The 23,351-nt window shown below is 41.9% G+C and overlaps 2 protein-coding genes across 9 annotated transcripts in view; one reads left to right on the forward strand and one right to left on the reverse strand.

Annotated features, from left to right (window-relative positions):
- Window positions 1–11,618, reverse strand: part of ASB7 (ankyrin repeat and SOCS box containing 7) — a 30,386-nt gene extending 18,768 nt beyond the window's left edge. For 3 of the 6 annotated variants that reach the window (XR_007778443.1, XR_007778442.1, XM_050978501.1), the window contains exons 1-4: window positions 11,501–11,611; window positions 10,707–10,801; window positions 5,197–5,295; window positions 1,794–2,054 (exon numbers count right to left, since the gene is read on the reverse strand). Coding sequence is in view for 4 of the 6 variants with exons in the window: in XM_050978501.1 (XP_050834458.1) it covers window positions 1,794–2,004 (211 nt within the window). In the remaining 2 variants the exon portion in view is untranslated. Of the gene's footprint in view, window positions 1–1,793; window positions 2,055–5,196; window positions 5,296–10,706; window positions 10,802–11,500 lie in introns of all 6 variants that reach the window. The other 3 variants (XM_050978500.1, XM_050978502.1, XM_050978498.1) reach the window with 3 other exon arrangements.
- A 225-nt stretch (window positions 11,619–11,843) lies between these two features.
- Window positions 11,844–23,175, forward strand: LINS1 (lines homolog 1). 3 transcript variants are annotated; one of them, XM_050978642.1, is made up of 7 exons: window positions 11,844–11,953; window positions 15,742–16,276; window positions 16,365–16,454; window positions 17,313–17,454; window positions 17,682–18,272; window positions 20,590–20,770; window positions 21,733–23,175. In XM_050978642.1, the coding sequence occupies exons 2-7, from the start codon at window positions 15,872–15,874 to the stop codon at window positions 22,631–22,633; spliced, it is 2,310 nt and encodes a 769-aa protein (XP_050834599.1). In that variant the 5' UTR covers window positions 11,844–11,953; window positions 15,742–15,871; the 3' UTR covers window positions 22,634–23,175. The 3 variants fall into 3 exon arrangements, with proteins under 3 accessions (XP_050834599.1, XP_050834598.1, XP_050834600.1); XM_050978641.1 differs by having other exon boundaries at window positions 11,859–11,949; XM_050978643.1 differs by lacking the exon at window positions 21,733–23,175 and adding an exon at window positions 19,866–19,944 and having other exon boundaries at window positions 11,859–11,949; window positions 20,590–20,646.
- Window positions 23,176–23,351: the final 176 nt, after the last annotated feature.

Raw genomic sequence — 23,351 nt, forward strand, 5'->3', positions numbered from 1 at the left:
TACTTTTAAAAAGTGAAATTTAAAGTTATAGTTATATATTGTATATGAATACATATATATTTTTTTTCCCCTTCCAAGAAGGCCATGAGGGTTTACCCTTTCTATGTGGTTACAATCTGTAGTAGGTGCATCCACAGAGTCCAGTTGCTCAGGCTGTATCTCACCACTGCTCTTAAGGAACAAATCACTGATTGTGCCACTACCACAGCCTGTTAATGCCACTCCACTTTCAGGATGATCCACAAGCTGACAAACCCAGTCACAGACACAAGGGGTCCATATGGCTCAGATACACAAAGCATCAGAAAGATCATTTCAGTTTCCTTGGGACTGAACACCTCATCATTGATCTGGTAAGAACAGTGCTAGAATAGAGGATGTTGTTCTTCATGAGCACTGATCAGAACGTGGAGAACATCTACTGATTTCCTCTCCAGTACCACTTTAAAAGATTAGGATGATCCCTTTCTAAAGCTTCTGGTGGCCTTGGAAGATGATAAAGCAATAAGAAATTCTGACTGTACCACCTGAGGCATAATAATCATCACCCACATGAGCACCACTTAAATCAACAAAACTCAGTCAGCTCTTGAAATAAAGTTTCATTGTGGCTGGATGCAGGAGAGCTGTAAACTCACCTGCATTAGCTGACAGTGAAGTCCCTACACAAACAGGACTGTTTTCATAAAGTTTATCAGATTCTGTTAAAGCTAACATTAAACTTAGTCTTTAATGCAATTGGTTAACTTGCTTTAGAATTCTGAAACAAGCTTCCCAAGGATTTAAATTCAGGGATCTGCCTTTCTCTAATAATACCCCCTAATAGAGAAGAGAATCCTGTAGTGAGTACATTTCATTTTATAATGAGTCCTCATAATGCCCTATTTTCATAATGCTTATTCATTCCTTGAACAATTCCTAGGCAATGCTGGGGGGAAATAGTTATGAAAATATAAAGCTAAGCTATGATGTCATTCAGAGTATGCATCAGAAATAAACAGATACTAAGAAGAAAAGAATAAAAAATAATAATTACAAAAGATAACTACAAGTATTTTATATCTAACCAGTACTGGAAAGCCCTGCAGTGCAATCTGGGACAGAAAGGTGCCAGATGATGTCTTGGGTTGGCTATATGATGCTTTTATCCCAAATAATCTGTTCTGTTTATGCTGAATAATAAGTTTTGCACCTTTGAGACTGGCTCCAGAGAGTGAAGGGGGGAGAGAAGCACAAAGTTTGCAGACACTGCACTCACTCCTCCACATTACTACTCCTAAACTGTTGTTGTCTGCAGATAGACAGACAGCAAAACAGAACACTCCTTCATTTTAGTTAGTTTTAACTAGCTAAAGCAAAAAGTTCCCTAAACTATAGATTTTTTTCCTTTTTCTTTAAACCTATTTAAACCTACTCTAAACTAAACACCCAAAAAAACCCACCAACGACTCACAGCTATAGCCCACCAAGCCAGGCCTGAGCCACAACATTTCCAACGCCAAAAAAAACTAATGAAAGTCTAAGTAAGCCAAACTAAAACCCAAAAAATAGACTTTTCTGAGTTTATTATCTATTTTAAAACAACAAGAAGTTTTATTATTTAATATTATTTAAGTTTTATTATTTAATATACAATTTTTTCCCAAAATGTTTTTTCCCAAACAAACTAAGAAAAGAACCAATTAAATCTACTTTTCTAAAAAAAAAAACCCTTTAAAAGTTCTCTCCCAAATTTACCCTAAACCAAAACATGTACAGATGAGTATAAAGGTTTTTCTCTGTGGGGAACTCACCTCCATGTTCCAGAAAAACACGGACACATCTCTCCTTGCCCCTTGCTGCAGAGAAGTGAAGCAAGGTCCAGCCGTTGGCATCCCGACCGTTGGGGGAATATCCCTGCTCCAGCATCTTGCGCACGGTGTGAACATCGCCGGCGGCCACGGCAGCCTGGATCTGCAGCTCTTCCTGCAGCTCAGGGTTCCTCCTGCAGTGGTGGTGTAACATCCTAGCTGAGTCTGGCCTTTACAGGAGCCTCATGAGCTCACACGAGTCACCTTCAGTCAATGGGAAGCAGGAATAAATTAGGATTGGGATCAGAAATGGGTATGTAGGAAAGAAAGCATCGCATTCCATTAATCCTAAGACTTCTCTCTGTATGCTGGGAAAAGTGATGTTACACTGAGGATAAACCCCAAATGATCTCACTTTTATTAGCAAAATCATAGTACATGGTGACATCACTGAACTGCAAAAGAAAAGGACACTTGCACATTATAAATAGTAAATGTTTACTTCAGAAGTGACAGCATCAAACAGCAGTTCACAATTAACGTAACTGAGCAATGAGCAAAATGAAAAATCTCCAGAAGCCACCATCCATTTCAAAATCACACTGTGGTTAATATCACTACCTCCAGAGACACTGGATAAATGGATTATCCAAAGTATGGAATGGATGATCCAAACAGTTGCAGGGAACACCACTGCATTGCTACAGTAACTGATCTATGATACTCTTTGTTTTTCTAGAAATGCATCCCTTGTAAGCTTCAGGGAAACTATCTGACCAATAGAATTGTGTGACCTACTGCGGGTGAGTATTAGTAACACTAATGTTCAAACTGAAAAACTTTAATTATCTTTTTTCCTTTTTCACTCTTTTTTTTTTTTTTAATTAGTCTACTGTTTGTATTCTGGCTTGAGCACTTCTTAATTAGTACACACAGGCTGCAAAGAACTTCTGTGTTCCAAAAATCAAATAGAAGGATAATATTTTATGAGACCTGAAAATACATTGAAGTGCAGTTACTACAGCCCTGTCAAACACCATGAGAACATATATCAGAATAATTCCATTTATAATTACCTTGATACAGCACATGAGAGCTGGGCCAAAAGGGAATCTAAAATAGCCACTGTAAAAGAGCCTAGAAAGAAGCACACCTTGGGAAAGAGAGAAATACTGTGTACTCCATGCTCTGTTTGAAAAGTACCACCTGCAGTTCTACTTGGGGGCAAGAAAATGAACAGGTATTTAGGGATTGTTCCCCAGTACACAAAGTTAAGCGATTGCATTTTCACATACATTGTGTATTATATCCCAGAGTCCTAAAATAGAAAGGAATATCAGAAGAAAGAATAAAAGCAGGGTATGAGAAAGGTAATGCTGAGCAACAGGAGCCTCAGAAAATATTCAAATATGGATGGATATCAACACAGACCTAGAAGATTAAAAACAGGAATGTATTTAAACTCCTGCAAAGTTAATCAACATTAAAGTACAAAGAAAAGTTCTAATGATGAAAATTCATTTCAAGCAAAACTTGAAATTGACAGGAATTTTTTGGTTTATTAGGATGTCAACACACATCATCACCTAAAGCTTCTTTTAGGTATCAAAAAGACTTCCAGATCCTCATGATCCACAGGTCATTCAAAAGAAATTGCAATCACCTCCCCACATCCCACCGGACACTTGTTTTCCTGTGATGCAGGTACACCCACAGACAAGAGAAAAGGGAAAGCATCAATCACTGCCAACTTTGCAGACAAAGGCACAGCGTGTATTTGCTCTTCTACAACCTCCTCGTGCCTATGGTATGGAAGTTATTTATCTGCTTTGTGGAGAGATATAAACTTATAATTTACAACAGGTGCTCCAGTGACCCCACTTACCCTGCAAATATGGAAATTACACACACAGCAAATGCCTGTCTTTGACATTTATAAATGCTTCAGCTTACCATGTATGGCAACAATCACTACTTCAGCACAGGGTTATTAAAGAAGACTTTTTAGCTCCATATGTTATACATGGCTTAGAAACTGGCTTTGTTTTGTTTTACAGTGTGAACTTCATTATCTGAGGCTGGGAGGAAAGGGGATTTACAAAGCAGCAACTGCCAACTCAATAGGTCAGCTTTTGCAGCATATTCCAAAAATCAAACTTGGTTAATCTGATGACAATGGAAGTATTTCTATTGACTCTAATCAGCTTCTGCTAAGCTCTTTTCTAAACTCCAATTAGCACTTCAGAACATGCTCACCTCTAAGAAAGGGAGCTTGACTTCACTCTGCATCACACCACTAACAGCACTGGTAATGAAATTCCAGCTGCAAGAGCAAGATCTTCTTTGGATTTGCAGGTGAAAACTGACAGAATCTAACTGATGATGATGAGTCATGCAAAACCCTTAAAAATTGTAATTCAGACCATGTCTCTTTCAGCCCTAGTTTCTGAATACCTACAAAAACAAGATATGAAATTTTTTTTTCAAACTGAGAATACCTGATCAAAACTTTATGTAATCAAAGTTTATGATGCCATTTTTACAGTCCTTTATTGTAAAGGACCAAAACTTGCAAGCCCTCAAGTGATCCTGAAGATTAAGGTCAGGCTAGTTGCTCAAAATGCTACAGAAAGAGATGGGATGACTAAAGAGATGAAATGGGGTTTCTCATTTGAAGGGCCAGCAGTATTCCTTCCCCCTGCAACTCTCTGTGAAGACAGTTGGTTGAGGAAAAGCAGAGCTCTCTCTCTCACACTTCTCAGCTGGTGGGTATATTTGTAATGCAGCATTATAAAAAATTGGCATTGGCTCCATATGTTGCATGTGACTAGCAGAGCTTATTCAAATTAGCTGGTACTAAAGTACATAAGTACTAAAACACACAAAGCAGAAGACAAAGTCAGGCAGCTCCTTTTATCACTTGCACAGTTTCTGTAAATATCCCCTCTTCCATCTCACCCCTATGGCAAGCAATGAAATTCAAATGACAAGAATACTTAACCATAATATTAAAGGTTTCAGGATAGTTTTAGGTACACACCAGCTTTGAAAACATTTTTACTTCTGTTCCATAGATCATTTAAAACTCCTGTTTGCAAAGCCCCATTTAAGACATCAATCTTTGGAGAAGAGAAGGAGGACTACTGGAAGTAGCCCTTTGGCATTTAATATTTAATGTTTTGCAACTGTAATCAATCTCATTCAGAACTCAGCATGCATTTGGGTTGTTACATATTGGCTTTCTGCATGCAAGTAAAAAAAACGAAAGGAAGCACAGGGGGGAAAAATATACCTATATATTCTTGGTTATAATGATTTTATAGTGCCATGAAAATGGAGGACAGCAACAGTTACTTAATTGATTTTGCAAGTACAACAGGATAAACTCAATGTGGTCCTGAATTACCTTATAAGAGGTTGTTACTCTTTGATGGATGTCCCACTCTTCATTGTCTTCACTGTTCATAATCTTCTGTGCCCATGTATATCAAACAACCTGCTACCCCTTAAAAAAATGGTATTTCTTGTTAGTTGTAAAGAATAAAAGCCAGAGGTTTACTTACTTTTACTTTGTGTGTGAGAATGCTACATTTTCATGCAGCTATGTCAAAAAAGACCCAAAGTGTGTTTTCTGTCATTATCAAAGAGTCCTCCAGAGGCTGGGGTGGGCAGAGTTTGCTTCTGCCACATGAGGAAAAGGCTACAGAAAATATTTTATAGAAGACAAGAGAAATGAGGCATGTGCTTCCTCTCTGGAGTATACCTTGAAGAAATGGTCTAAACCCTTCTCTACTAATTCCGTGTATCTGCCCCTCCTGTATGGAACAAGAATGGATACATGGATACAAAGGTTACAGTAGGTATTTCTGCCTCACTGCTCAACACCTCCCTGTGGGAATCAGATGCCAGGAAAAACATTCAGGATCCATTTAGTTCTTCCCAAACTACTTCTGTGGGTTTTTATTTGTTTGTTGTTTTATTGTTGTTTTTGTATGGGGTTTGGGGTTTTTTTCTTAATCTCCATCCCATGTCTGCTTCCCTTAGTAAAGAATAAAACCTGAGCCCACAGACCACTGAGTTGGATTTGCAGAGCCACCAGCCTGTCTCCTGTCCTTCATGTGACAGCTCAAGCTGACACACTCTGTGTTTCACAAACAGGTAAAGCCACCTCCACAACACAAGAAAACCACCAGCTCAAAACTCTTCACACTTTCCTTCACATAGAAAAACTATCCTTTTAGAACCAAGGTTTAGCAAAAGCCAGTTACACCCCCTGTGCAGATTCCTCCTTCTGAGTGGCCCCTCCTTATCCCCCCTGGCACCTGCAGTTAATGGGATCAGTCCCAACCATTCCTCCTGTACTCATCACTGTTATTTCACCAATTCTTTCTACACCTTTATCTGACCTTTCATTTCCTTTGGCTGCAAACTTTTAGTGAAAGGCCCCCTTATCTCATCTGAGCACTGCAATCAGGTAATAAACAATAAAACCATTAAATACTTAATTGTACAGCTGATCACACAAACCCAACTGTGACTCGTTTCTTCTGCAAACGAGTTGCACCAGAGCAGTTCCATGAACTCTGCAGCTCTCTCTTGGATTAAGTTGAAATTTCTGCCACTTAATGCAACATAAAATCATCCTTTTGCAATGATAGCTCAAAGAGGAGGATGAAAAAAAGCCCTTTTTATCCCTCTTATGCACATTTTCCAAGAGCTTTGCTTCCCAAGATAAAACATACAAGGTCTTCAGATATGCTTACAGCCCTGCACAAAACTGCACTGCCATGACCTAATTTGATCACATTTCTAGCCTTGTTTTTTTGCATAGATGATCAGTCGTTCACCTTTTTTTTTTAAATTTTTGCATGATTTTCACTTTAAAACCCACACATTTTTTATTAGCTGATGCAAATTAGAATTGCACTGACTTCACAGACTACAGACAAGGTAACAGATTGCTCCACTAAAAAAGTAACAAGCTTTTTCCCCCCAAAGGAAAATTAGCTGCATATGGCAAGAGTAAGATCTGCAACTTTAATAAAAATAAGTCATATTTAGTAAGAGTAAAGCACCCTCACTCAATGACTTAACAAAGTTTGATTAAAACACTAATAATTATAGTAGAGGCAGCACCAAATAAAAATAATAAGACAAACATCCTCATTATCTATTGAAAATGTCTCATGTTGTCAAAGAGATCTTAGACTTTGCCACATCAATGTGTCACTTCTTTAAAGTCACTGCAAACATCATGTGGAAAATTAATTCCAACATATGTATATACTTACTTTAAAGAAAGTTAAAGGTTGGTACAAAAAGCAAGACCTCAAAATTCAGTATTTTGCTCATTCACACGGCCTGACTGAAAGACCTGATCCCTAAACTCTGACAGTACACACCCAAGAGCAGAATAAGGACCAGAAGTTACTGATGTCAGCCTAACTCTGTACAACAAGGGAAGTGTACCATTACACATGACATTTAGTATCTGGCACAGACCTCATCAGTGTAGGTCTGAGTTGCCTGTGGTTGAAGTATTCTGAGACATTTAAATCAAATAAACAACAGAAAAAAGGAAAGCCCTGTGGAATAAGGATAATCACATCAGCCTTCATTAGTCTCACAACTCACTTCTCCTACCCATTTCAAAGCTTGAGCAAGCTAAATGTGTTCTCACTCACATGGCATTTTAAAAATGGTCACTATATTTTTGACAAACTAAACACAACCATTATTTCAGCTGTCACTCACACTCCTATGCCAGGAGCTCTTCAGACAAGAGAGTAGGGCAAACAATTGTGTTGTCATTTGCATTCTCACATCACAATCGTGAAGTTTGCAAGTAACATGTGAATATCAAAATTTCACAGAGCCTTATAATCCCAAATCCATTTTCTGCTGAAAGTTCCATGCTAGAGCCCAGACACCAAGTGAGGCATCCCTGTGGCTGAGATGACAATCACCAAGCAACACATGCAAGCTGCTGGGCCTGAAAGCAATGAGTTAACAGTGCATGAATCCAAACCATCACAGAGGAACTGCTGCTTCAAAGGAAAGAAACCTTCACTCCTCACAAGGCGTCGTTAAAAGTTACACATTTCCCCTGAGAGCTCCTGTAAGGCCAGCTCATAGCTCAGACATATGAAATTTAAAATAACCAAAAGAGTTAATCTACAAGGGCCCCACCAACTTCAGGTGTTCCTAGAACTGGAGGTGATGTTGTTACACACTAATAAGCAGCTGTTGTGTTGTTACATTCTGCAGGTGGGTAAAACTGAACCACAGAGGTGTCTTTTTACTACAATTATCCATCTCACTGAGGGGTTTTGAGGTCTGACTTTGGGCCTGATGGAGAATCAGAGACATCACCCAGCTCAAGCAACTGCAGGTCTGCAAACCTGAGGGAAACTTCACCTTCAGGAGGTACAGCATGCACTCACCATCCTCAGCACCCCCACCCATACACTGGCAACCTTAAGCACAAGCAGAGCCCTGAGAATAAAATCCTGCAATTCCTTCTGAAGGCAGGACCTCCATGCTGATGCTAAAGCAAGGCCTTCCAGCTCCTTTTTCAGTAGAGAATGCTGCATCAGGTTCACACAGCCAGAACCTCCTCCCTCATGATGTGCACTGACAAACTGCAGGGAGCTCGTGCTCTGCAGCATGCCTGGAGATCCTCGTGTACCAAGCAAAAAATACCAGTTCTCCTCCAACTTCCAGCAGTGCTATCACTAAGTTTTAAACAGCAAAAGTCAGATGGAAGCTTAGCCTTATAAGTAATTAATTTGTAGCAAGTGTTAATTGCTAAGATTTATGTATTTTCACGTGATTTACAATTGTTAGAGCACCCAAACACCAACACTGCAAGGAATGACAGAAGCAGGAACCAATGGTGAGTGCAAACCACATTAAAGGAGTCACTTCAGCCCTAATTCTCACAGCACAGCTGATAAACCAACTGAGTGCTGCTTACAGAGTTTGTGTCATTCAACAATCTTTAGAAGTACATTTGATACATATTTCTATTTAATACAGCCTGAAAGAATCCAAGTGGACAAAATTTGTTGGATGTCTTTAGTGGACAAGGCAAGATTTTCACTGTGATAATATCACTCTGTAAGCACTGCTGGAACAAAACAAAACCATCCCTCAGACAGCACATTTCCTTTAAGGGTTGAGGATTCACAAGGAGGAAAAACAAACCCAAAATGAGCATATAGCCTGAAGACTAACGTTTTTTCTAAAGGGCTGCTACACTTGCAACATGCTGCATTTCTTCCAGGGATCAAGAGCAGGACTTCAGCATATCAGTGATCTCTGTGCCTTGTTTCAACCATGTGCAAATTTCTGCCAGAAGTTAATTCCCTGATTCCTATGAACTCAATTCCAGTCTCTGCATCTGAATCAAACTTTGCTGCACTGGCATTTCACACTAGGAAGGAACTTCACAAATCAAATGAAAACTTAGGTCTCCTGTTGTGAATAAATCCCAAAGATCCCATGAATTGTTGGCACCACGAGGTGTTCTGTCAGAGCAGCTACAGCCCTGATGTGAGAGGCACTGGGTGGGTTGGGAAAAGGGAGTTATAATAAACTAAATTCAGATGAAACAGCTGTGCAATAACTGCACTGCTACGTTTGTACTGATGCACATCTGCCTCACCTATTAGCAGGAAAATCCCTCCTGGAATCACATTGGGCATGTCCACATGTTCTGCCATTACTCCTGAGTTATCAAAATAACATGGAAAATTTCTTCCCTGCACTTCCAGAGTGTTCCCTAGGATTTGTTGCACTTGTGTTACAGAAGGATTTTCTATTTAATCTTCAACACAGAGCAACCACTTTTTGTCTTAATCTAAAGACATCTGTATCGGAAAAATGATCCAGCCTTGACCAAGGCTGTTGGCAACAAACACTGCTGTTCCTCCTGCAGGCTAATGCTCAAAAACAACTGATTGCCAACAATGAACAACGTTTTGGTACAGTCAGTGACATCTCTGAAAACATGACACAGAGCAGAGGGACCTCCAGGGAGGGCATCTTAGACAAAAAACCAAGCTCACCTACATTGGAAACAGATTAAAACGGCTTCGAGACAGACCCTGCGTTAGAAGAAGGCGCAGAGTCTCCATCCTTTGGAGCACACTGACAGCAGGATGCAGAAAAAGTCTGACTGACATCATTCCCCCCCCACTCTCTCTCCTAGGATCCATGTCTTCATCTCACCACGTAGAACACGCAATTCTCCCTACGAACAGCTCTCCCCCTGAAACAGAACCTCCCTCCTACCAGCAGCACTGGTTTTCATGACTCCTTTCATTTTTTTCCGCTTAAGCACCCAACAGCATCATCTTCTTCTATGATCTCAGCCCAAAAAGTAAGTACTTGTAAGCAGACACCATCCAATTAAATTAATTTCAATTTTTGCAGCTCCGTTACAACACACACACAATAAAGTGACCCACACAGGAGTGAGGTATGACTAAACCAATGTAATGCAATTATCATGACCTAGCCCAATAAAGATTTTAGAACTGAAACAGAAACAGAAGCAGCGCTGAACCCATAAATTTATGGAAAGACTTAAAGAAAAGATCCTTTTAATGACCTAGAGCAAAGTATTTTTAAGTGACACCCCTGAGATGAAGACACAAAACCCCCATTAAGTATCAATTCATAATCAAAACAACATTTGCAGAATAATTTTGGAAAATTATAAAGTGTTACAAGAGGAACTGTACTTTAAATGGGATTCAGAGCTTTCAAACTTTAAAAGGTCAACAGCAAGTAGGTTTTAAAAGAACAAAGAAATCTAATGCTACCTATTCAAATCCATAAAAGCACAAGAGGCCCCAATCCCAGCCAAACCATGTGTCTAGGATGACTCTGATAGTCTAAATGAATCATCACCTTTCTGGGGGTTTTTTGAGTGCTGTTTTCTCTCTTCTGTGTTATTTTGTTCTTTGGAGTCACTATTTTTAATTCTCCTTTAAGGCAGCTTAAACCTAAAGAAAAAAAAATAAAAGTAGAACTGAGCCACACAATGACATAAAAGAGAGAAATGAAGAACAGAATTGGTTAACATAAAAGCAATAGATGGGCAAAATAGGAAGAGCCTTCACAAATTTGGAAGGAAAGGGGTTATTCATCAAAATCGGGATCTCTCCTGGAAAAGGAGGACACTCTCCCAGGATACTGAGGAGTTGAAGGGATAATAACGGCAGGACCGCTGCCCTGTCAAGGCAGCTCCTCCAGGGAATGGAAGTAAAGATAAGTGCTAAAGAATGGGACAGGAAGTAACCCAGAAAGCTGAGCTGCTGGGAAACCAAACCTCTCCCTCGCAGGAGTTCACGCTCCAGGAGCCGTCAGCGGCGCACACACACACACACTCACACACACAAAAAGCCGGCCAAGCCCCGGCGCACAGCCCCAAGGCCCGGCGGCCGCCAAGGCACCCGGGGCGCCGCCGGGGGCTGGGAACGGGGACCCCTCTCCGCGGGCAGCCCCGGGGGCGGCCCGGAGCCGGCCGGGGGAGCGGGTAGGGGCGGCGGAGGGCTGCGCACCCCTTCCCAGAGGGAGCGGCCGGGGCGCCCCTCACGGCCGCGCACCCGCCGGAGGGGCTGCCCGGTGTGGACGAGGGGAGGCCATGGGGTCGCGCCCCCCCCTCCCCGCGCCGCGAGGGACCCCGGGGCAGCCGGGGTTACCTGCGTGACCCGCGTGCCGGTGCGGGGCGGGCCGGGGGCCCCGGGCGCGGCCGCCCCCCGCGCTGGCGGCGGCGGCGGGCGGGGGGTCGGGGGGGCCGAGCCGAGCGGGGACACTTCGCTCCGGGCCGCCCCCCTCGGCTCGCGGCGGGGTCGGCGGGCGGGGACTGACCCGCGCCGCGACCAATCCGCGCCCGCCGCGCCAGCCCCGCCCCCGCCCGCGCGCCGCCGCCGCGCCGCCATTGGTCGCTGGGCTGACGGCGGGCCCGCCCCCGCCCGCGCGCCGCCGCCGCGCCCCATTGGCCGCCGGGCTGACGGCGGGCCCGCCCCGCGGCTCCGCCCCGCTGCCGTAAAGCCGCGGAAGAGTGGGGGGGGGGTGGCTTTGCGACAGGGGGTGGCGGCGGTTCCGGCGCTGTGACGGAGCGGAGTTTGGGCCTCGCGGTCCGTCGGGGGTGGGTGAGTGGCGAGAGTTGCCTGGCAGAGGCCGCCGGGCAGCGGGGCGGGGACGGGCCCGGGCGCTCCGCAGCTTGGGGTGACTTAGCGGGGCCGCGGGCGTGCGGGCCTGAGAGCCGAGAGGCGTGGCCTGGAGTGAAAGAGGCGGGTCCGCAACAGGAGGGGCGGAGCTGTTGCGGTATGGGCGTGGTTTGATTCTACGGGGGCGGGGCCTTGGCCAGCGATGTGGTGGCGGCAGGGGCTGAGGGCGAGCCCGGGGTCCGGGAGCTGAGGGAGAAACGGGCGGGTGAAGGAAGGGTCGCTGGGTGGGTGCGGATGCCGGGCTGGGAAGGGAGCCCTCGGCCGCCCTCAGCCCGGCAGGCCGGGTCTGTGGTGACTTTGGAGGGGCGGTAGCTCCGTTCTCGCCCCGGCACCCCCAGTGTCGCGGTTCCGATGGGCACCCAGCGCTGCCAGGGGCCGGGTCTGCTCCTGCCGGAGGTGGCTGAAGGCGCCCGGCAGAATCGCAGCCAAAGCGTCCGGCGTGCTGAGGTGTCACAGTGGGCAGGGATTGCACGGCTCCGGTTGTTTGCCAAGTCTGGAAGATAATGACACTGATTTAGAGGCGTTTACAGTATTTCAGCACTGAGCAGAAGCTTATTCTAAATTGAGAGATGAGCCTACGAAGTCAGTGTAGTGCAAGGAGTCCAAAGTGTATTTTATTCCTTAAATGTTATGATCATTCCATTATAAGGAGACCCAGAGCTTTCAGATTCATCCCCAAAAGTCATGGACTGAGCTTTCATTTAGCTTTATCAGATTTAATTTTATAATGAAAATAGGATAGGGTTTTGGATAGTTTTTTTTTAGAAAAAAGGGCCTTAAAGCTCATCTCATTCCACCCTGCCATGGCAGGGACACCTTCCACGATCCCAGGCTGCTCCAAGCCCTGTCCAGCCTGGCCTTGGGCACTGCCAGGGATCCTGGGGCAGCCACGGCTTCTCTGGGCACCCTGTGCCAGGGTCTCACTGTCATTGCAGGGAACAATTTCTTAGTTTGAATTAACATTGTTGATAGCATATTTTCTTTTTTTTTTTTTTTAAACTAACATAAATTGCTTAAAATGACACCCAATAACTCAGTGTTATTGTGAAGAGGCATAAGTTCCTTCCCTCATTCTGTTTGCAGCTCCACTTGACTTTGGTTTTGGTTTTAAAGCATTATTAATGGTGAAAGTAACATACTTTTTGTTTCTCACTTTCTGTGTAGTTTTCCTTTCTGTCTTTTATGTGATCAGCCTATATATAAGGTTTTTAGAACTGTTCCTGTTTATGCAGGAGTCTGGCTCTGTGAGGTGTTGCCTTAATTGGTTTTTAGCTGCTGTCATGAGTAACTCAGATAAATAATACAAATAAGGGTTGGAGTTTGTCACTGCTTTTCTTTACTCTTCAGCTTTGAGCTTTTCACTCTCGTGCTGTGTCTGAAACAAATTTAGTCCTTGTCTGATATTTTCTCCCTCTTTGAAGTAAATGCCTTCAAAATAAACCCCCTCACTTTTCATTTCCTTCAATGACTTACATTTGTGAACTGTTGTCATGTGTGAGTGAGACATATCTTAGAGATGCTTTTGTAAAGTTTGCAAATTAATGGTGGAACACAAATGTGTTCTGGGAGGATCCAGGAAGGCACAGCCAGCATCGTGTGCTGGAGGTGAAATCTCACAGTGGGTGTCCTAGAGAAGTTCTGGCTCTCTTCTGCCTTAACCACCTTGCTGGATCCTGTGAATTTGTGCAGGAGATCTCTTCATCTACCACATAAGGTGATAATTCAAGCTGATCTCAAAAACAGGAGTAAATGTGTTGAGATTATTTTGCTTTATTAGGTATTCATTTAGGAAGAAATAAAGCTCAAGGATGGGAACAATAGCTATATAAAATATTCAGAGTGATTTCTGAAGAAATTTTATGAGGTTTCAGGTCATAAATTTCCACCTCAAATAGAATTCTGAAAAGATTCTGCAAATGAAGAGGGAATTTATTGCCTGAAATACCAGATTTATTCTTAACATGCAGCAAAATGTGGAGTATGGGAAAGGATGGGGGAAGGGTTCTTGCTTCTATCAGGTGAGGAACATGCTGTAACATTTTGGAGTTTCCAGGTCAGCCCTTGCTGAATGTGTCTTTAAAAATACCACACCAGAGGGAATTGTAGATTATTCCTGCAGGCAACTTCATGCTCTCAAATTTTAGTTTCTTTTCTGAAGGAAATGCTTCCTGATGGTGGGAGAAGTGATGAGTCAGGGTAGCACATCTTGGGCTACCTCTAATCCTTTGTGCCTTTGGGAAGCCATTTTGTCAATGCATGCTTCCGTTGCAATGAAAAAATCAGGTTGTAAAAATGAAGGTGAAATTTTCAGTGTTTGATGTTGTTTTTAAAACTTGTGAAGATTACAAGCTAGAACAGAAATGCCTGACTTTTATATACTTTTGTATGCTGACTTTTACAATTTCATTGTTTTCTAATATTCTGCTAAAAAGAAGGAGTAATTTAAAATATTTGGTCTGATGGCAAATGCAGGTAAAACATAGATGTGAAGATCTTTAGAATTTCTTACTGGTTGGAACACTGAACTGTTTTCTTCCTTTGGTAAGGAGGAAGAAATGCAGTATTTAAATAAAAGCCAACTACAGGTGGATGGCTGCAGGATTCTGCCTGGAATTCTACCTGGTTGATTATGCCAGACTTAGAAATGGGGATCCAAAAAGTAAGCAAAGTATGAAAAGAAGTATTAAAAGAATCAACTTTAGTTCCACTCCTAACTTCACCATAGATACAGGGAATGAGTTTGTTGGTTTTAATTAAGAGATCTGGTTAGGGAGCATGTTAAAACTGCTCTAAGAAGATAAATATTACAGATGAGCATCACTCTTAATGTAGGTGAAAAAGAAACCCTGATGTTCTTAAGGATTTTTTAATCTTTTTCTGAGAAGATGGGATATGTGTCTGGGCATTTACATACTGGACAGAAAATTGTGAGGGCTTAGGTGCTCACACTTCATGCAGAGATTTGAATTCTTAGTAGCTCTTCATTTTAAGCTGTAGCAAATATTCCAGTGCTGAAATTGAAGGATGTCTTCCATTGACAGGGGGATAAACACTTGTTGGTTTTTTTTTTTTACCTTTCCTGAAAATATTTAAATGTTTTTATTGGTTCGTAATAAATTTTACACTCAGATTTTAAATCATTCTTTAATTTTCAGCTTCTTAGTCACTGTGCCCTTGAGGTCCGCCCACCTAGAGCCTGTGTGCAGCAGAAGTCAAGACTTGTCCTTCCTTTGGCTTCCTTTTTTTTTTTTTTTTTTTTTTTGAGAGCTGTTTCCAGCTCCAGCCTCAGTGGAGTAATGAGCATTTCCAGTTCAGAGGAAAATTTGCAGCTGAAATGTTATGCCTGTTTTTGGTGGCATTTGGCACAAAAGATTTTAGGTTCTAGTAGGTTTAGTAATGTAGAGAAGGATTTAATCCAAGCTCTCAAGTTATCCAAGTAATCATCTTTAGAAGTAGCCCCTAATAATAGTCATCTTTGGGTTTGTTAATTCCAGCAAATGAACTTTGGTGTTGGTACTATGATACTGCAACTGTGAACTTCTTCCCAGCGTGGTGATTCTTCATTTTAATGCCTTACTGAGACAGTTTTGTGCAGCTGAATTTGCATTTTCAAAACAAGTTTAATAATGGTAGCATTAACTCTAAAAATGTGTTGTTCCTTTGTATTTTCTAGTTGCTTGAAAAGTAACAACAGAATGTTTTGTTTATAGGTAGCTTAGAAGAGAAATGCCCAGTGGTGCTTCTGTTTCTCTTACTGGATGAAAGTAACCTGGAAGCTGATTTGCAGTGAGCAATCAGTGAAGCCACACAGGATTTTCTGGAATATTGCATGATCTCATCATGAAGATCTCTCTCCTGCAGCAGATGTATAAGGACATCCTGGCAGGCATTCCCCTAGCAAGGGAAAGCCATCATTATTCCTCTTTAATTAATCTGTGTGTTGAGCAGCAACCAGAAGGAGATGAATCCTGTCATCAGCAGCATCTGCCATCTTCTGCTGGTGGCATTGGGAGCCATCAGGACACTGATATGTCAGATGCTGTCCCTGCAACAGATGATTTATCCAACAGCTTTGCAAACATGAGCTCCTCGTTCTGCCCACGAGAGGTGACGCTGCTCCAGCTCACCTTGATCAAAATGATGGTGGCCAAAGCAGAGTCCCAGGAAATTGAACTCCACATGAGACAGAAGTACTGTGAAATCTTTGTTCTTCTTCTGAAGGAGGCAAAAATTGACTCAAAATTGGTAACTTCTGAAAGATTTATTTAGGAAAGGAGAAAAAAAATAAAAAGGGATGTGCCTTAGATATTTTTCCTTTTTTCCCTGTCTCCAGATTCACCTGCTCGGTTCTGATGATCGGCTGTTATCTCACATGGCCTCACAAAGTTTGGCATCTCTTGTGTATTTCCAGCTGAAGGAAGAGGTGAGTGTGGCATCACTTCACAGCTCAAAAAATGGCTTAGTGAACCTGTGCCTGCAGGTTGTTCCATTTGACTCTACAGCCAAGGTTTTTCTAGTGTTTGTGTTTTCTGAGAAACTTTGTCAGCTGTGTTAGGAGGAGCCTGGAGTATGGAAGGCAAGGAGATCTGATGTGTAATAGAAGCATGGAGTGTCTTTACATATAAAAATCTGCAATTTTATGAAACTCATTTAAGGTAAAATGGGTGAAGATGACAATAATCTCTTTAAGGTTGCAATACAGATATTAAAAAAGCCATGATCTAGACTATCAGGATTTTTGCAGTTCCTTGGTATCTGTTGGGTGATGCAGTAGATAAAACTAAATAATAACCTCTTGGAAGTTAATAAAATGCTTTGGTGTATGCTCTTGTTTGAATAACCCAATTACGTGAGGTTTTTTTTTTAATTTGCTGTAAATATAGTGAATATGTATTGCAGTCTCCATAGTAGCATCCTGAACACAGATTTATTTTGTAATTATGTTTGTAATATTTCTCGCCAAGTTGTCTGGGAATTATGAATTCAGATCTGGTCTGTCTACAGAATTATCTGATTTTGGGTAGGTCACATGACATTAGGAGGTTTGGGTTTCCCTTTTTGGAACATACAGATAACTTCTATTGCATGCACATGTTGCTTCATGTTTGTAATTAAAGACCTAATTAATGGCCCAGGACAGACATTGTTTCTACCTGTGTTTTGTCTGTGCCTACATTTCAACCTTTTTAATATACAATTTGGAATCATTGTATTATGATTTCGTGTAATTTGCATAACAACTGAGAGCATACGTGATTGTGTTTTGAATTCTTTTTCTTAGGACGCCTTGAATGTCCCGTGGCTGAGCTTTAGCCTGGCCGCGCTGCTGGGATTCCCCGGGAGCGCGGGGGTGGCCGATTGCCTCTGGACCCTGGCGGCGATTCTCAAGGAGACGCTGAAGGACGCGCCCGGAGCCCGAGCAGGTACCGGCGGTGCCGCCAGGAGGAGCAGCTCGCCCGGAATTCCTCGGGAATAGTTCGGCTCCAGGATGCCCCTGCCCTTCCTTATACAAAGGGGTGACAAAGTGCTGTTCAAATGTAGTGGTTTGAACATATTTATATTCTGAAAGTAGTCACAACGCCGATCAATTTCTTATTTACTGATTTATCTGTTACACCACAGGTCAGTAATGTGCCTCTTGTTGCCTTAGGTGCTCTGAAGAAGCTGTTGGCTCCTCTTGATGCAGTGCTTGAAGGATTTTATAGTGCCATCTTGCTCCATCATTTTGACAGTCACCACTACACTTCACCTTATTCTGCAGCTACAAACAATCTGATCAGTTTTATAGATCTGCTTGAAGCACTTTTGGTTTCCAGAACTGAACTGGAATTACCTCTCAGGTGCCAGAGAATTTTATTTTTGAAAGTTTCTTATGTCCTCAACGTTATTAGCTCATCGATTCCTTATGTAATCAAGAAGAAATTCATTCTGCTCCTTAAGAAATGTGTCCTTTACAAGTCTAGAGAAGATGCTAAAAGTGGATCACTGTTCTTACAAACCCCATCTTCGTGTGAGGATATGCTTGCACTGAGTAATGTTGTTCTGCAGGTTATGAATTTGACTTGGCTTAATCAGATCCCACTCAGTGGAAAGTCCAGCTACTTTGGAAGCAGTGAAACTGCTCCTGGACACGATTCTCAAGGTGCTTCTGACCAAACTGTTCTCAGAGCCTTAAGTCTGGTTGTGCTTAAAGCACTGGAATTCAAGATTCACAACTCTGCAACAGAAGCAGAAATCAAAGGTAACAGTCCATTTAAATTTTGTTTATTAAGCAGCAAGAGTTTTAGAGCGTTCAGATTTTGTAGTCACAGCTCATTAAGACTGTAAATAGATTTCAGCTGAATTAATGGTGGTGGGAGGGAGGAAGGAGAAGACTCACCTAAGAAACTGCTGTTGTTGTGTCCTGCCTAATTAGTTGTCTCCTTACATTTTATCAAATCCTTAGCCCTGCAATATGTTGGGCTTGAAACAGCTGCATTTAGGATTGAAATTTTTACCTGTTAAGAACATTAAACCAGCTTGAGAACACCAGTCTCTTCTTCAGCTGGACAAGAAGAGAGTCCATAGCACAAGCATCTACTCTGTTCAGGGTGGGATGCTGAAAGGAGCTGCAGGTAATACTCTTTTCTAAGGTGGAGGTAGAACTTTAGGCACCATTATGCATTTATTTTATTGAAGGAACAAGGCATTACTGTCAGCCAAGTAATGTAATGAGACAAAACCAGCTGTGGTAGGGAAAGGTAAATAAAAATAAGGAAGCACCAAAGTAAGGCACAGGGAAATTGTGGGACACAGAATCACAGAATGGCTTGGATTAGAAGGGGCCTTAAAGATCATCCAGTTCCAACCCCTGCCATGGCAAGGACACTTTCCATTAGACCAGCTTGCTCCAAGCCCTGTTTAACCTGGCCTGGACATTTCAGGAATGGGGCAGCCACAGCTTCTCTGGGCCCTGTGCCAGGTCCTCAGCAGCCTCTCAGAGAAGAATTTCTTCCTAGTATCCAATCTAACCCTGCCCTCTGGCAGTGGGAAGCCATTCCCCCTTGTCCAAAGTCCCTCTCCAGCTCTTTTGGAGCACCTTTAGGCCCTGGAAGGGGCTCTAAGGTTTCCCTGGAGCCCTCTATTCTCCAGGAGAGCACCCCCAGCTCTCCCAGCCTGGCCCCAGAGCATCTCTATGGCCTCCTCTGGACTGGCTTCAGCAGCTCCACATCCTCCTTATGTAAATGGTTGTGTTCTTTACCCTGGCTGACATGTCTGGCCCTTCCAATTAGCAGGTCTGAGCATTCCTCCCACAGCTGCTCCCTTGGGCTGGTTTGCTGCAGTGAGGGGCTGGGCTGGGCAGGAGAAGGGCAGAGCTGCTGCTGTGCCAGGGCTGGGCTGGGGCAGCAATAATAGATTTACTGAAGATGTGGCCAAAAGTAATTTCTGTTTCTTTTTAAACAAGGGTGAAATTTTACAGCAATTTAAATACATTGATGCATTTTAGTGGAAGTTCTAGATATAATATTATTTTACTTTTTATATTTCTATACTAGGTAGCAAGCCTAAAATCAATTTTTAATTCATCAGTGTGAAAGAGCTACAGCTTCCATAAGACAGCTTATGAAACTTTTTCCAGATTTTTTGGAAGATGTTATATTTGTGATGTCAGTTGCATTCTTAAAGATTTTTAAATATTTGTAAAGAATGTTTTACTTGTGATCCACCTTCTGAAAAATGTATGGAGACTGAGATTGTGTAAGAGCAAGTGAAAAGAAAAAATGTAGGCTATTTACATTTTAGATATCTCTATGAAAATTCCTTCTCAAGAAACACATTCTCCTTTCTTTTCCAGATTCATGACATAAAAATGAGGTTTTTAATTAGATTCAAACACCCCAACTGTCAAGAGGAATTTCAATCTGAAAAGAATGGTACTTCCTTATTTTAGTGAAATTACAGGAAGTGTTTAAAACAAGCACCTAAATGCTTTAATATGCTAATTTCCCTTCCGGGAAGCTGCTTGATCTTCTTGTCATTAACATGGATTAGACTGGCTTAACTTTAATTAATTTCACTTTTGCGAGTCATTTCCAGGTTTATAGGGAAGAGTTTCAGTCTGAAGAGTAACTATTAATAACAAAGATAATTTAATGTTCCTATTATTTGCTGGGAGGAAAAACATATCTTAAAGTCAAATATTAAGGAAAATAACGTAGTGATGCAGTAAGTAAAACTGATTTCAATGTTGCAGGAAAACTTTGTTTTTTAAACACTGAGTGTGTGCTGTGTTACATCAAAAACTGCTCTGTAGTATCTCATTAGTACTGAAGGTATAAGTTTTTTGACTTAAGGGAAAGAGTCTCTGTCTAATGAATACAAAGTGATTTTTATGAATAAGCTACTGCACTAAAATGGCAAGAACTAATCTATAAAATTTGATGCTGTGATAAATCAGTTGAGCTAAGGAAAGAACTGCATTCATGAACTGTTATGCACTGTTAATTTAAAAAATAAAGTGTGTGTTGTTTGGCAATAAAAATGTACAGCAAAGTTTATGGTTAATTTTTTTTTTCCAGGAGACTTTGAGAGCTCCATGTCCCAGCTGTTAATGTTCTGGAGGAGTCATGTCAAGCCTTCCCCACAGTCTCACCTAGCTGGGCATCACTGTGAATGGCTCTCCATGGTTTTCATGGAGCAAGATGATGACATGTGGGAAGCTGCTCAAGCTTTATTGCTCATCTATTTGAAACTTGATAGGTCAGTGTACCTTTTTATTTCTGACAGAACTGTGAAGAATTGCACTTCAGTGAGGTTACTGTGATGTTCCTATTGGTTGCTTTTGTTGGAAGGAAAATTATTTTTTAATAATTTAACCCCCCCGCCCCAAAACCTCAGGATGATGTAATAATGTGTGGTGTAAGAGCTGATAATTTAAGTATTTTTTGGATGGAGATGGAAGTTGTGAAGGTTTCCTACTAAATAATTTATCATATCCTGTAATTCAGGATAATTGACTTCATGTCTAAAATAGTGGTTACAGATAAAAAGCAAGATTGCTTCCTTACAACACTGAAGGTTTGACAAGAATGGGATATTAGAATTAAACTTCAATAATTCAGGTACTTCTGGCTGAGTTTATAAGGATTGGCCCTATGGGAATTCCAGCTACTTGATAAAAATGGTTCTTGCTAACAACTAAAAAGTGTTCTTCATGGATTTGTCCTGGATGTACAATGCCTCATTGTTGTTTAAATTACCATACAAGATATTATGCTGATTTATACAAGGCTCTCAAGCTTCAAGTGGGAAGATAATGCAAGTAATACCTTAGACACACACCATTCTTAGACACTTAACTCCAAGTAGGCTCCTCTTCCAGTGTGTGTAACATTCTGAAAGTTTGCCTGAATTCAGGTTAACAAAAATATTCAAATAAGATTGTTTCAAATTTACATTAAAGTACAGTTGATGTGCTGTAAGTAACTTTGTTTGCTGCAGAAGGTTTCCTAAGGAGTGCCCTTTAATGCCTGCTTTTAGGGCTTTGGCTTCCTGAGCTGTCTGATCTCCTGGCCCCAGCTGTCTCCATTCTTTCTCACTCTGATACAAAGACTTCTCTTTGTTCTTTTTCATAAAATTAAAGAAAAGAGCAAGAATTCATTTGGATATTGCTGCTTAAAAAAAAAAAAATGCACTAAATTTTTTCCTGGCTTACTTTTCAGGTTATGGTGTGGTGCTGCTGATAACCTAAGCCAAAAAGAGGAGGAATCCTGGCAGTCCCTTGTGCATGCAGGTGGATATAACCCACACTGCATCTTTTTATTTTTTCTGGAAAAGATTGCATTTGATTCCACAGTACTTCTAGATTTTTTGATTTCGTCAGAAACTTGCTTTCTGGAGTACTTGGTCAGGTACTTAAAGCTTCTTGGGAAGGAGTGGCATCACTTTGTAGATGTCTGTAACCATTTCGATGCCAGGCACAGCACTTTCCACCCAGTTTGTTCTGTCAAGCCACCCCACCGAGAGAAGCAGAGCTGCGTGACTGGGGAGAGTTTGCAAAATGCTGTTTGTGCAGCAGAACCACAGACTCGGAAGGCTTTGGCTCGTTCTCCCAATTGCCCGGTGTTTACAGCACGGCAGGGTGATAATGAGGCTGCAGAGTGGAACCAGTCTGACTCACTGACCAGCACTGATAGCGCGTCCCTGCACGGCTCTCTTCAAAGCCTGGTTAATTATGACAGCTCAGAGGACTCGGAGGTGGAATCAGATGGAAAAGAGTGCTTGGTAAACACAAAGCAATTGCCCTCAAACAATGAGGGTGAGGTGAGGAGGAGGGAAACTGGTTGCAGCTGCAGAGAGGATGACCAGAATCCACGCACCTCTGAAGTGTCACATCTGAAACTGAAGGGATCTCCTTCCTCATCCTGTTGGACTTGTATGGCATCTCCAGATAACATTGCTCCCCTAAGAGTAATGCTCTGCAAATCAACCAAGTGTTTGCAAGAGCTGCAGGAGGCTATTTCTAGGTTGCAGAGAAGAAATCTTTTCCCATATAATCCATCTGCATTGTTGAAACTGCTGAGCCACGTTGAGAAGATGAGTAAATCCATGAATCCACAATAATCCAAAGTGTTCATGTGGTTTTTTTGAGCAAGTTCACCAGGGAATATTTCCATGAGATTAACGATTTCTTGCCTCATGCCTCTTGCACTAGTCAGTGCATTTAACCTCCGGCAGGGTGAACATGGATTTGGTTGGCACCCTAAAATCTGGGATTGCATCCAGTGATATGATCCATGACCTGAGGGTCCTAAGCTCATTCATGGTGTGTATGTCAATGTACAGTATAGAAGGATTAGTTGATGGATATTCAACTTTTTGTAATCAATAACTCACGTGAAAGCATTTCAAAAATATATGGTATTTAAAGTATTGTCAATTATATTTAATGTCATTCTATTTTTGAGTTCATTGCCAGATTAGCAGTGCTTTATGGACTCAGGGCAAAGTTAATGCAACACTGGACTGCTTAGAAGTTGAGCTAAATAAAATAATATAGCTGGGGACAGTTTACTGTTTATCCTGTGTGTTCTGCATTGGGGCATTGCTCAAAGTGGACCTTCAGATGTCTATATTCCTTTAATTAAAAGAAAAAGTAGACGGGAAATTAAAGCATATATTGTCTGTGGGAAATTTTAGTTGAGCATTGTATCTTTAACTATGCTTAGGTGATGCAGAAGTGACATTCCAACAGAATGTTTGGCGTCCATCATGCATTTCCTATAAATATAGGATGTATATTTAGAAAAGAAAGAGAATTAGAAAGTAAGTGACTCCAGTG

This window comes from Serinus canaria, chromosome 10 (genome assembly GCF_022539315.1).
Source record: "Serinus canaria isolate serCan28SL12 chromosome 10, serCan2020, whole genome shotgun sequence".
Classification (NCBI taxonomy): domain Eukaryota; kingdom Metazoa; phylum Chordata; class Aves; order Passeriformes; family Fringillidae; genus Serinus; species Serinus canaria.